Source organism: Zootoca vivipara, chromosome 6 (genome assembly GCF_963506605.1).
Source record: "Zootoca vivipara chromosome 6, rZooViv1.1, whole genome shotgun sequence".
Classification (NCBI taxonomy): domain Eukaryota; kingdom Metazoa; phylum Chordata; class Lepidosauria; order Squamata; family Lacertidae; genus Zootoca; species Zootoca vivipara.
Window position 1 is genome coordinate 36,392,878 of NC_083281.1, and position 14,124 is coordinate 36,407,001.

At 45.0% G+C, this 14,124-nt stretch overlaps 1 protein-coding gene across 2 annotated transcripts in view; it reads right to left on the bottom strand.

The window, feature by feature from the left end:
- Positions 1-14,124, bottom strand: part of LDLRAP1 (low density lipoprotein receptor adaptor protein 1) — an 81,374-nt gene that overhangs the window by 23,868 nt on the left and 43,382 nt on the right. For both annotated transcript variants that reach the window (XM_035118289.2, XM_060275796.1), the window contains exons 3-5: positions 13,421-13,533; positions 5,626-5,740; positions 690-762 (exon numbers count right to left, since the gene is read on the bottom strand). In XM_035118289.2, coding sequence (XP_034974180.1) covers positions 690-762; positions 5,626-5,740; positions 13,421-13,533 — 301 coding nt within the window. The remainder of the gene's footprint in view (positions 1-689; positions 763-5,625; positions 5,741-13,420; positions 13,534-14,124) is intronic.

A 14,124-nucleotide genomic window follows, 5' to 3' on the forward strand; every position in this document is an offset into this window, starting at 1 on the left:
CCTGCTATGGCTTATTTTATGACTATGTCTTAAAATAGGGGAAACAGGGTATCTGTCCTCAAATGCACTAGTTCAGGGGTTCCCAACTGGGAAAACCTTTTTATTTGGACAAGTCTATCCAGATATGTAGAATGTTGTCGTGGAGTTTAATGTGTTTTTTTTAGCTGATGCTAATTACTTCTGAGTGTTTCAAATGGTTGTTTTTAACAGATCTTTACTGATAATTTCATTGTTTTGTAAATCACTTTTTTTAAACAATCAAGCAATATATAAATACTGTGAAATAGCAACTTAATATATAAACAAGCATGTGCTTAGATGAGCAAAGTAATCTGAAATTTTATTGACTGAGCCTTGGTTGGTGGGTTTTTTTTTTAAAAAAAGGTGGAGGGGTAAAAAGACCATTTTGCTTCTAGGGAAAAAGTCAAACAACAACAACAAAAGGTGCGCGTGCGCACACACACACACACACACACACACAATACACCAGCTACACATTTTCTGAATATATCAGCCTTCCCCAACCTTGTGTCCTCCAGATGTTGTCGGACTTCAACTCCCATCAGCCCCAGGGAGCATGGCCACCAGTAAGGGATGATGGAAGCAAAACATCTGGAGAGCATCAGGTTAGGGAAGGCTGGGATGTGCCGAAAAGGCAGCAAGAGGCAGATGTAAGTTCCCACACTCACCTTCCTTGGACGCCTGCCAAAATTCAAATGCTACTTTGAACGCCTGAGCAACTGTGAGGGTGACGGCTTGAGCCTGGGAGAAGAAGATACAACAGCGATTATAACGGTGTATTAATAGACAGTTCATGTAGATTTAAATCATGTGGAGGTTCCGCGCAGCTGAGAGATGTTAAACCAGGAACTCGTTCCTCATTCTACGGCTCTACAAGTCCCATGCCACCATTCAAGACTTAATTCAATATTGATGCCAGCAGCGGTGCCCACTGTTATGGAGAGAGGTAGCTACAGAAGTCGGAGAAGGAATTCAGACACTCGTTTGGGGGTGCTTATATTCAATCGGTAATGACTTTTTTCGGGGGGTGGGGGGAGAGATGAAGGCCGACAGCCAGACTGAACAAGCCCATACTAAAGCGGTCATCTGGATTTCTCAACCCCACATGTGCTTACAGACCAGTTTAGCCATGCCACTGTGGATGGCAGGATGCAGCAGGACTTGGGCTAAAATTCTAGGTGTGTGCATGCACTTGAAACAGAAGGACTGGATTCCTTACACAAAACCTGTCTTTGAAAATATCAAAATCAAAAGGAGCTGTAGCTGCGCAAGTGCTTTTCAGTGCTGAAGCTATCTCATTGATTGAAACACGGTATACCAAAATTTCTATACTGCTGAAATCGAGAAAAATATCAGAGCAGAGTGCACCCTAAAATTAAAATCTACTATATATTTTTGTAAACAGCTAAAAATAGTTTTAAGTGCATTACTGAACACAACTAAATACAGATTTTAAACAAAACAAAACAAGAACCAATGGCAGACCTTTTCACCCTGCTGCAAAAGCTTGTTAAAATAAAAATGCATTCAGTTGTTTCCGGAAAGCACAGATAGTGGGTACACACCACAGTAATAAAACCAACAATAAAGACTTCGGCATTTAATCAACCGAGGCACACGTCATTACTTGAAATTTGTGAGCTGGGATGTGTGTGTGAGAGAGAGGAGGGGGAATTCGAGGGAAGCCCTGCTATGCAAGTGAAAGGCCAGACATGTTGCACACATCAGAGGAACACACTGTCAGTGGAGCTGTTCTGCCAGTGCAGATACAGGGTGGGAACCCTTGGGATCTCAAATTTCAGCAGCGCCCTGTGCAACCCAAAAATTCGGTGCCCCCCTGCCTCTTGTGATCCATTCTACATCATAGTTGCAGCGTCCCCTGCAGCGTCCCCAAGGCTGCACGCCCAGTGTGACCAAACTGGTGACGCTCCTCTAAAGCTGCCTCAGGCAATGGGGGGTGGGTGAAGCCCATGTGCGCCATATCCTGCACCATGTCAATTTCCTGAAGCAATACACAAGCTTAAACACAGCCATCCTTCAAAATCACCACTTTTCTGCAATGTGATTCTCCGCCCAGATCACATGTATAAAAATGCACAGACTAGATAGGGAAAGGTGTGCATAAAAATGCAGGTATCTGTGAAACAACAACATTCAAAATGCATTATATTAATGCATTATATTAAAAACATGTGCATTAGGGAAAATTGCATGCAAGCATGTACATAGGAGAAAACTGCAGCAAAACGCTGGTAAAAATAGTACCTGCTCATGTGGAAATGGGGAGAATAGAACTGATGATTGGAAAAGTAACCAATTCAGAAAAACTAAAATTGACAGAAAATGCCCACCCCCAGTACAGGGGGCTCTAGAGAATCACTCTTCAACTTGCAGAGGGGAGTGGGGGTGGGGAGAGGGACCAGCAGAGGGTCTGCGGGCAAGTAGACAGATAAAGGTAAAGGGACCCCTGACCGTTAGGCCCAGTCGCAGACGACTCTGGGGTTGCACGCTCATCTCGCTCTATAGGCCGAGGGAGCCGGCATTTGTCCGCAGACAGCTTCCAGGTCATGTGTCCAGCATGACTAATCCGCTTCTGGCAAACCAGAGCTGCACACGGAAACACCATTTACCTTCCCACCGAAGCGGTACCTATTTATCTACTTGCACTTTGACGTGCTTTCGAACTGCTAGGTGGGCAGGAGCTGGGACCGAACAACGGGAGCTCACCCTGTCATGGGGATTCGAACCGCCGACCTTCTGATCGGCAAGCCCTAGGCTCTGTAGTTTAGACCACAGCACCACCCGCGTCCCAATAAGTAGACAGATACTTGGGACTTAAAAGTCATCAAGGGCTTTAAACACTAATGTGAATGCCCTGAACTAGACCCAGAAACAAAATGGCAACCAGTATATGCATGAATGTTTGGTCCTCACCAACAGCCTGGAATTACCACCTTCCTTCCCAATTTACAAATCTTACGGCAGGGTGGCCTGCAGGCAAGTTTTACTTTCCACAGGGGAGCAGTGACTTAGGAGCTTGGACAAAACTTGTATCTGTGCCAAATCTCATTTGAAAGACTGAGCCATTTATATCTTTGGTGGAAGAGGAAAACATTTCTTCTTCTTCTTATGATGGGTAAAGAAGAACAAACAACAAAAACAAAAACCCGCTCCTTAAATATGGTAATTAAGTATGAAGCTCCTCACAGCTGTTTACAATTTCAGCTGTCACATTCAAATCAAGTTTAATAGGCCCAGATACGGGTGAGAATTGCCCAGCCGCTAAAAATATAGACTAATTATATGACAGAGATGGGGAAACTAAGACATACAATCAAGGTCTCTGTACCTTTCCCCATATTTCTATAATGTCACATATTTTTGTCCATGGGGAGAGAAATAAGAACTTTATTGTTCTCTCTGCATCAAAAGTTTACAAGGTCATTTAGGAAATGACACTTAAGACTGAAGTCAACATTAAGAGGATTTTCTTCTTAAGGCAAATGTGATGGCATGGCAATTTTTTAGGGAAGCATCAGAGACTGGGAGGCACCTGCTTAACCCAGCCTTTGACAACCAGGTGCCGCCTTGATACTTTGGACTACAACTCCCATCAGCCCCAGCCGGCACAGCAGATGGGAGTTGTAGTTCAAAGCACCTGGGGTTGGGCAAACCCTTCTGCTATTCACCAGTTCTCCTCTGTAAGCACTCCCACATGGAGGGTTCATTTTTAACGCTTTTTCTCCACCTACGCTCTCCAACAGAAATTAAATGCTATCTGCAAAGAGGGGTGTTGATAGGTACTGTACTATTATTTACTGAACTTATTACAGAAGTTGCTTTTGTTTACTGATGTAACTTAAAAGCGATTTACAACAACAATTAACTAATATACCTTAAAGCCAGCATAAAACAAGGCACAGGAAGGATCTAAAACCATAGCTGCCAAGTTTTCCCTTTTCTCGCGAGGAAGCCTATTCAGCATAAGGGAAAATCCCTTTAAAAAAGGGATAACTTGGCAGCTATGTCTAAAACACATTTGTATTTTTAAAAGGTGGGATTAAAACACCCCACCCACTGAAGAAGCCAGTGTGGCACAGTGGTTAGGGTGTCAGACTAGGACCTAGGAGACCAGGGTTCAAATCCCCACTAGGCCTCAAAGTTCACTCGTTGACCCCGGGCCTGTCAACTCTCAGCCTACTCTCCCTTACCAGGTTGTTGTGGGAATTAAACGAGATGGGGAGAGACCCATATATGGCACTTTGAGCTCCTTGAGATAAAGGTGGGATATAAATGCAATCAATCAGTAAAAAACTAAGTCAGTACAGTTCCATCTATAAGATGCCCCTATGTATTTGGGGGGACTCCGATTTAAAAAAATGGGGGGGAGATTCCCCCTGTGTATGACACCCCCAAATTTTGGACATTATTTTTAAGGAAAATAACCTAGACTTATACACAGAAAAATATGGTAAGTAAACTGAAAGGCTTAATGGGCTCAAGCCCATGACACAAATTTGCGCATACTATATATATTTTTATAGACATCTCTGGGAATATTAAGATGCTGGGTGGCCAAGGTCTCACAAGCCCTGTAATTTAAAATGTGCTCAGCCACCTTGTAAGCAATGAGTGTTTTTCTTTAAGTTTAAAAGCAAAGAAAGAAAAGGATGGGAGATCCAGGCCTGAACCCTCCCCTCCCCCTGGCCGCCTAGAGATGCCACGGATTGAATCTGAGATTGTCTCCATGCAAACATGCATGCAGCTATGGTTGTTCTCCAAATAGAACATAATGAAAGCAGAACCTGGTGCAAGGACCACATGCAAGGTTGACTTATTTTCAGCATTTGCATTCTACCTCTCTAGCAAACATGCAGGGTTTGTATCTGCACCGAGTCTTTTCTTGATGATTTACATATACCTGTCACGGCACACTTGCAGAATTTGGCAGCTTTTAGACTTGGGGATGCTGATGATACCAGGAAAAACAACAGAAGGCACCTTCAGTTTTATTTGCTCCAGGGGTCCAATATCCTTAATATGTTTTTATTGGTTTAGGTCAGGGTCAGCCTATGTGGTGCTCACCAAATGGTGCTGAACTGTAATTCCCACCATACCTTGCTATTTGGTTATACTGGCTGGGGCTGGTGTGAGTTGGGAGTTCCACCATCTGGAGAGGATGACATTATCCACCTCTGATTTAGACAGATAGGCAGACATAGATCAGACTTACAACTGTCAAGGTTATGTCTTCGTCTCCTTATGGGTACAAGTGCCAATCTACTGCTACAAACCATGCTATTGATTCTGCCAAGTGACCCACCACTAATCTGTCAGTGTGGTTCAGGTGAGCCACTGCGCATTTAAAGCTTACCCACCAAAGCTGAACTTCACACTCAGGGGTTTTGGGTAAGCTTTTGAGGAACCCCAGGATACTCTTAAGCATAATCTGAAAGCCCACTGGTCTTACATTATCTTTGGTGTTCCTTCTGCACCCTTGTCCAAGCTGTGCCCGCAAGAGGTGCTTCCATCACCCCACCCTTGTCACCTCACCACAAAGAAATGCATGCATTGCTCAACCAGCTATTAAAACACAATACTGACCATTTTCCGTTTGGTGCAGAGGAAGGCATGGCACTCCAGGTTCTCATTGTGCTGGCTCTGTGCAATATAGGCAAACACCTTGTCGTGTACTTTGTCTGCCGTGCAGTAGGATATCCTGTGAACATTGGCAAAAGAGGACATTAAATACACACTATTATTTTTTAAAAGGGGGGGGGTGTACTCTACACCCAGGCCTCCCTTCCTCCGACACAAGTTCTAGCTCTGTAAAATTTGGCAAACCACACATGCAACGGGTCTTATACAAGTGTCTCCAAACTGACTGAAGCTGATGGGAGTTGCAGTATGAGGTGGGGGGGTGGCACCAGGTTGGTGAAGGATGGGATAAGGCAGGGGCAGGGGACCTCTGGCTCATCAGGGGGTCCAATTTTGCCCTCAAGGCCATTTCCCCTAACTATACCTGCCTGCCAATAAGCGAGAGTTTTAAATATATGGCATAAACATGGCCTAAGTACTGTACCTAAGTACCTACTTCTTGCAGTCCCATGGACTGCAAGAAGATCAAAGCTATCCATTCTGAAGGAAATCAGCCCTGAGTGCTCACTGGAAGGACAGATCCTGAAGCTGAGGCTCCAATACTTTGTCCACCTCATGAGAAGAGAAGACTCCCTGGAAAAGACCCTGATGTTGGGAAAGATTGAAGGCACCAGGAGAAGGGGACGACAGAGGACGAGATGGTTGGACAGTGTTCTCGAAGCTACTAGCATGAGTTTGACCAAACTGCGGGAGGCAGTGGAAGACAGGAGTGCCTGGCGTGCTCTGGTCCATGGGGTCACGAAGAGTCGGACACGACTAAACGACTAAACAACAAAAAAATACTGTGTGAAGAAGTGTCTTTCTTTTGTCTCTCAGGAATCTTTCAACTTTGGTGGATGGGCCCAAGTTCTAGTATCATGGGAAAGGGAGGAAAACTTTCTTGTTAGAAACCAAGAGGTAGGCTGCTGAAGAGGAAGAGCCCTAATTCTCTACTGTGGACTTATGAGCCTGAACATGCCACATTTTATAAAGAAACATTTCACAGAAAGGTTTCAGACCTGTCACGTAGTAAAAATGGACTATCAGTTATTTTTATTTGTTTATAAGAATTTTTAAAGCTCTCAGTCAAAAAAAATCATTAAGTAGTATACATAGAACAATTGAAAGCTATAAAACCAGCAAAATTTAAAAGCTATATATAAATGTGTAACTTTTTCATATTTACTGCCTTACTACACTTATATCCCACAATGGATATATCTGCATGTCTGTCTGTCTGTCTGTCTGTCTGTCTGTCTGTCTGTCTGTCTGTCTGTCTGTCTGTCTGTCTGTCTGCAGCAGGCGTCTTAAAACTGTACAATGAGTTGCAGCAAAGCCCAAGAAACAAGAGTGCTCTTGTACCAAACTAAGTTCTGCTTAAGCAGACTCATTAAAATTAGGGAACCTACAGTAGTCATGTCTATTAATTTAAATGGGTCTCCTCTGAGTAGGACTAGCCCAGCATTGATTTTCATGCCAGATTGTGTATTTACTCTCAAATAGCTTTGATTGACTGATAAGGAAGGCTAGATAAAAACACCAAATAATAATTTTATTAAAATTGTTTCTGCCTTAACCCTCTGTCAAAAAAGTCCCCGCAGGAGAAATTAGCAATACTGTTTTACACAGTGTAAAATACACAACAGAGAAATACAACAATTGGGGGAGGGGAGAGGGGAAACACACACACACACACACACACACACACACACACACACACGTAATTAAACAGTGAAACCAACCAAACCAAACTCTCAGCAGCAAAGCTCAGCAGTGTGGGCAGCAGTATATATCAATCTGCCAGTGCTTTTCAGAAAAGGTCAAGGGTTTTCACTGCCTGCCAGAATGCAGGCAGCAATTGAATTGATACCTCCCCTTCAGAGAGGGCATTCCAAAACATTGGGTGCACAACCAAAAAGGTCCCAGATGGCACACCTTAGATAGCAAGGGGCCGTGAAGCAGGCCTTCAAATGTAGAGACATAAGCGGGAGCGGTGTGTGTGAGATTCTGAAGACATCCTAGTATAGATGGAAGCTGTTTGTAGGGGCCAGGTGCTCAAGAGCAGCTTTTGTGTACCAGTCGCATGGGTCTTTGCTTCTGGGCCTAATTTAAAGAGCTGCTAATAGCCTTTAAAGCCCTACACCAGGGGAGAGCAATCCTTTTTCTGTCTGGGGTTACATTCCCTCAGAGGTAATCTGTCAGGGGCCACACACCAGCAGGAGGTGGGGCTGAAGACCAAAGAGGCTGGGGCCATCCCCTTTTCTCCCTATTTCTGCCAACATCTTGTCTCTTTCTGTCACCACTTTCTCACCATTTCTGCCTCCTTGGCACCCACATGAAATCTGGCTAAAGGCCACACCTGCTACATGGTTTAGAACCAGGTTCTTTGAAGGAACAGCGTATGAAGTGAGAGAGGGAGACGCCAGGGGCATTAGAAGAGGTGCCCTGCTTCCCAATGGGACTCCTGGATTGTCTTGCCTCCTTACAGGGTTGAAGTCCTGACTGAGCAGTCCCTGGTCAGTGGCACCAACAATAGGGGGCCATGGGTGCCTGAACACCCACAACCTTTTTGGGGCCAATCTCTCTCAGCTGTGCCCACTGTGTTTCTCTGTGTAGGCAGTTTTCCCTTTTCTCGCGAGGAAGCCTATTCAGCATAATGGAATTTCCCTTAAAAAAAGGGAGAACTTGGCAGCTATGGTGTAGGCAAGAGAAACCCACAACCTTGAGATTAAGAGTCTCATGCTCTACCAACTGAGCTATCCCAGGTAGATATAAAGCACCCACAGTACTGGAAATCCAGCTCAGCCTCCCCGCAGTAGTTTCTGAGATGATCTGTCCCTGGCCACTTACTTGGCAGCTAATATTTTCACCATAAGGTCTGGAAACTTTTTTTAAAAAAAACAACACAGAAGCTGATAGGATGCTGAATTCTAATACAGTGGTACCTCGGGTTACAGACGCTTCAGGTTACAGACTCCGCTAACCCAGAAATAGTACCTCGGGTTAAGAACTTTACTTCAGGGTGAGAACAGAAATCGTGTGGCGGTGACGCAGCAGCAGCGGGAGGCCCCATTAGCTAAAGTGGCACCTCAGGTTAAGAACAGTTTCAGGTTAAGAACAGACCTCCAGAACGAATTAAGTTCTTAACCCGAGATACCACTGTATAAAGCTCTGTGCTTTGCACCAAACAGCACAGCACTTATATTGTGAGGCTTTGCCTTACAAATAAGAGAAACAAATGGGAGTTTCAGGCACACACCATGCACAGATTCATAAAGTTTGCTTATCAGATCAAAGCAGAGAGAATGCAATTTTCCAGGCTGAGATCTTATAACGCCAGGGAATGCAGAAAAACAAATACCCATCCATCTTCCCCAAAGCTCTGCTTTCTAAGGAGTGATTCCATTTTTAAAACAGGAGAGGGCGCGGGGGTAGGGGGGGGAGAGTACTTTGAGCTCAGAAAACCCTTGCTCTTCTGCAATATGCCCACCCCATTCTGTTAGAGAAGCTCAAGGCCAGCATGGGCATCCCGCCAGGAGGGGCCACCCTATCTGCCCACCAATATGGGAGGAAGTGATGTGCATTTCAGGTTCTTTGAGCAGCCAACTACTCCTTAGCAGCTATTGCCCCCCCCCCAATCAATGCCCAGATTATACAAAAGCCTAAAAATTGGCCACTTTGTATTTAAAAATGGCCGGCTACAAATCCCCAGGGCAAGATGTAGGCTTCATTCTCCCTGCCTAAGAAAGGCTACCAGGTCTTCATCAGGCTTCTCAGCACATTTCTACCAATTGCTGTTCTTGCTTGTAGCCAAGGACCACAGACAGTTGGGGACAAGGCTGAGGTTGGTGGGAGGGGAAGCTTCAAACACATTTCCAATCCAAGTGGAGTGCTCCCTTCTGAGTTGGGGAAGAGCTGTACAGTAGCTGAATGGCAGAAAGACCCTAGGTGGAATTTCTGGCATCTCCAGGAAGGGCTGGGAAAGTCCCTTGTCTGAAATCTTGCAGAGTCACTGCTACTAAGGATAGACCAGCCTTCACCAACCTGGTGTCTTACTTATGTTTTCAACGACAATTCCCATCAGCCCTAAGCCCTTAGTTGGGAAGGGGCATAACTGAGTGGTGGAGCATCTGCTTTATATGCAAAGGTCCCAGGCTCAATCCCTGGAATCTCCAGGTGTGGTTGTAAGAAAACCTTGCCTGAAATCCTGGAAAGCCACTGCCTGTCAACATAGACAATACAGTCGTACCTTGGAAGTCGAACGGAATCCGTTCCGGAAGTCCATTCGACTTCCAAAACATTCGGAAACCAAAGTGCAGTTTCTGATTGGCTTCAGGAAGCTCTTGCAACCAATCGGAAGCCGCGTCAGATGTTCGGCTTCTGAAAATTGTTCAAAAACCGGAACACTCACTTAGGAGTTTCAATTGTTCGGGAGCCAATTTCTTCGGGAGCCAAGGTGTTTGAGATCCAAGGTACGACTGTACTGAGATAAATGGCCAAGGGTTTGACCACAGGCAGCTTCCTGTGTTCTTGAACCTCAGGAAAGGGGTAGAGGCAAAAGAGGGGATAGCAATGAGTGTGCGATAAACACTCGAGGAGGACTCAAATCAGGCCTAGTGAGGAATGAGGCTCAGGAGGGTGTGTGACCTGGGGAGAAGCCAGGAGGAAATGCTCAAAGGACTGCACATGCATTCAGCCCATGTTTTGCAACAGAAGAACATGACTTGAAGCAGAAAAGTTGCTTGCAGGGAGCAGCAGTTCAAAGAAGCATAGTCAGTGCATCTTGAATTATCTTTCCCCCACACACCAAGCCTGATGAAGATCTGATGACCTTTCTCAGGAGGAGAGGATAAATCTTGCCCTGGGGGTTTATAGCCTGTCATTTATTTATTCAGCAGCACTAGTCAGAGTGCACTTAAGTTTCAGGACAACTCAGAAGCGAGCTGTCCACTCCATGAAGAGACTAGTTCAGCTTACACATCTTGGGACTGCAAATGCGTTTTGACACTTCCTCCTAAGCCCAGCACTGTCCCCCAACTCTCTGTGGTCCTTGGCTACAAATGATAAAGAGAAACTGATGGAAAGGTGTTGAGGAAACACTGCCTGCGAAGATCACCCTCAAACTCTGATAGGTTCAAGCATCATTAAAGCAGCATGACGACGGGCACTCAGTCTATGAGCTGAGGAACATCCCTCTTGGCAGGATGAGGCTCCCTTTGACTGGGTGAAAAACAGCTTTGAAATCTACAAGCCAATAATGGCTGGTGCCTGAGGATGTCTTTCTAACACATTCCCCAATCTGGTGCCCTCTAGATTTTGTTGGACACCAGCACCCGGGAACCTAGCCACTGGCAGGGGTAGTGGCAATGAAGTCCAAAACACCTCTCGTAGGCAGGAGGTTGCAGAAGGTTGTCTTACAAAAACAGCTGTGGGTATTTCATCTGTTCTTGGAAGGGCATTCATAGATGAGCAACATGACAGAGAAACTGGCCATGCTGACCATTGTGCAGAACGATGTCCATATCAGACAGGTTTGCGAAGAAAAAAGCCATGTTTTGTTTAGTCATCGTGTAACAACTTGTGGTTTGTTGAAAAACTATGGCTTGGCATTGTGAGCGAACCAGCTTCCCATGTTTTCTTGTATTCTGCAATGCACCATGCATACTGATGGTGCAAGAGTGATAAATTAATCATAAGAATACTTGTGACGTTGGCCCCAAAATTGTAATACCCTCAAAGGGCTGTCCCATAGCACAAAGTTGTACCAAGCATCCTTTTGTCATGAGCAAGGGGCTGTTCCTCTTGAGGAAAGCAGTGCCTGATCTACCAGTTGAGTTTTCCAGGGTTTAAAATACATTCCAAATTAATTTACATTGCAATAAGTGTCTTGTTGTGCTCCGGTGTGGCCTACATTTGTCCTACACGGAGCTTCACAGTGCTTTGTTTTTATAAGAGGCACTTATGTTTTCCCTCTTTCCCTATAATTGGTTTTTTTTAAGCTGTTAAATGCTGGTTTTTGTAACAGCAGTAGAGACTCTGAAATCCATTCAGCAAGCAAAAAATTAGTGTTTTTTTTAAAAGGTTCCAGAGGGGCCCTCCTCCACTAAGTGACATCTACAAACTTTATTCATCTTTAGGAGTAAAATACCATTCCTGGGAGCCTCTGAAATTAATGATTTTTTCCGCACAGTGTACGCAAGAGGCCATGAAGTAGAAGGCCACAGACGTCACCCAGAACTACTTTCAACTAATGACCGAGCTTCCCGGAAACTGCTGAAGGCCTCTGACAGCTCCCACCTGCTTTCTTACTTAAATGCAGTCCCAGGGTGGCCCTGGCTGTCAGCTTCCTCCTCCTTACTCTCAGCATTGCCATTATAGAACTCAGCAGAGAGGAGGATGGGGAGGAAACAAGAATTATTTGGCTCTGACTCTCCTTGGCTTTGGCTCCACCAACTGTTGGTCTTTCTGCCTTCTGCCTACCAGCCACCACTGGTTTCAATTCTCCTGCAGAGGGGATTTCAAAGGGAGGCCACAGCATGAAGCTGCAGAATGAGAACTTATCAAGACATTTGATTCTATTCATTTGGGGATGATCACAGCGATGGCTTCCTGTCCCGCTGCAGGCGCTAATTAGCTCAGCAAAGCTAAGATGACTGAGTCATCACCAAATAAGTGCTGGTGGGAACGGCTGCAATGTTTATCAGCGTACTGTACGTTTAAGCTTCAATGGAATTATCACAAATTGTAATTTTTGCATTTCATGCTATCTGAACCCACTCTTTACTTCTTTACCCCCACTACCTTTGCAGCCTAAAAAAAAGAAATACTGTAAATACATATGCTGCCCACCTGACTGGGTTGCCCCAGCCACTCTGGGCAGCTTCCAACAAATTAGAAGGATAGTTCAGTTGGTTAAAGCATGGTGCTGATAATGCCAAGGTTGCTGGTTCGATCCCTGTATGGCAGCAGTTGCATATGCCTGTACTGCAGGGGGCTGGACTAGATGATCCTCAGGCTCCCTTCCAACTCTACAATTCTATGATCACTATGTAGAGGCAAAATTATAAAACCACAGTGAAACATCTAACATTAAAAACATCTCTATACAGGACTGCCTATAAACATACACACACCTTTCAACTGGGGGTAACGCATCTGATGAAGTGCAGCTCTTTTCCACAGCGTATGAGTTAGTCTTTAAGGTGCTACGGGACTGTATGGCACATAACAATGAGGCTGTGAGGAGGAGGCTGCTGTGCCTGTGTAAGTCTTTGCAGGAAGACCCACCAGCAATAAATCAGGTCAGTCTGGAGGTCATGCCTCTCCTCTCAGCGTGCGGAGATAAAGCAGAAACACTGAGTGGGAAGCATGGGCCTGGTGAGGAATCAGAAAGAGGAAAGCTGAGAGAAGCACGTGAGTGGATAGAATGAGAAGTCCAAGCAGTGAGCCTATTATAATAGGAGACTGGTGAAGCCTAAGGAAATTGGGGATGGGGGCAAGTTCAGGGAGTTCAAAAACTTGTATAGCAATGGCCCCACCCAGTATACAGTCTAGAATATCTTTTAGAGGTCTGTGTGGGAAGTGGTGGATAAACACAGAGGACATATAACAGAGACTTTAACTATTAACCTGGCAAGGGAATCTGAGAGGTGTGGGGCCACCACTGAGAAAGCCATGCTCCTTGCACCTGCCAGTTTCGCAGTTTTACCAATGTGCCTTAAATACTTACTCTGCATCTTTAAAAACTACAATTGGAACATACCTGTATATTGAGATGTTTTCGATTGCCTCGTTTGTTATACTGTCATTGAGGATTATCCCTCTGGGAGACACTTTTAGGGTTACTTTCCGGAGCTTTCTGCCACTTGCTTTTGCCTTGAGAAAGAAAACATTCAACGTGTTTGAATGTCTGGTGGAGAGAAATCAACTTATCTAAAAGTCACATATTAACTATGTACAGGAATAACAGGCAGATGTTGTTACTTGGAAACAGCCCCCCCCAAAACCTGCATTGTTTTTGCACCATTTTGCTCCTCTTCAGTAAACCTGGTGAGAAGAGGAAGCGAATAGAGTATTGTGCAGGAAGGCACTGAACAGGGACGCTCTGCAATGAAACATTTGGCTGCAGGTTCTTATTTATTCAGCAATATTCTTATTTCTTTCTCTAATATGAAAACACTCTGGTTTACAAACCAGGGGGTTTGGTTTTGCAAACGATGAACTTTTCTCCTCCTATCCACCAGGAGAATATATGCAAGTCACAGCACATAGCTGAGCTACAGGAGCAGGTAACGCATGAGAGGTAGCCTTTCATATGGCCTAGAACGGGGGGGGGGGGCTGTAGCCCTCCAGATTTTGTTGGACGTCAACTTCCCAACTACTGAACATGTTTGCTGGGGTTGGTGGGAACTGGAGACCAACAAAAATACCCAGGGAGCCACAGGTTCATCCGTGGCCTAGAAGAAG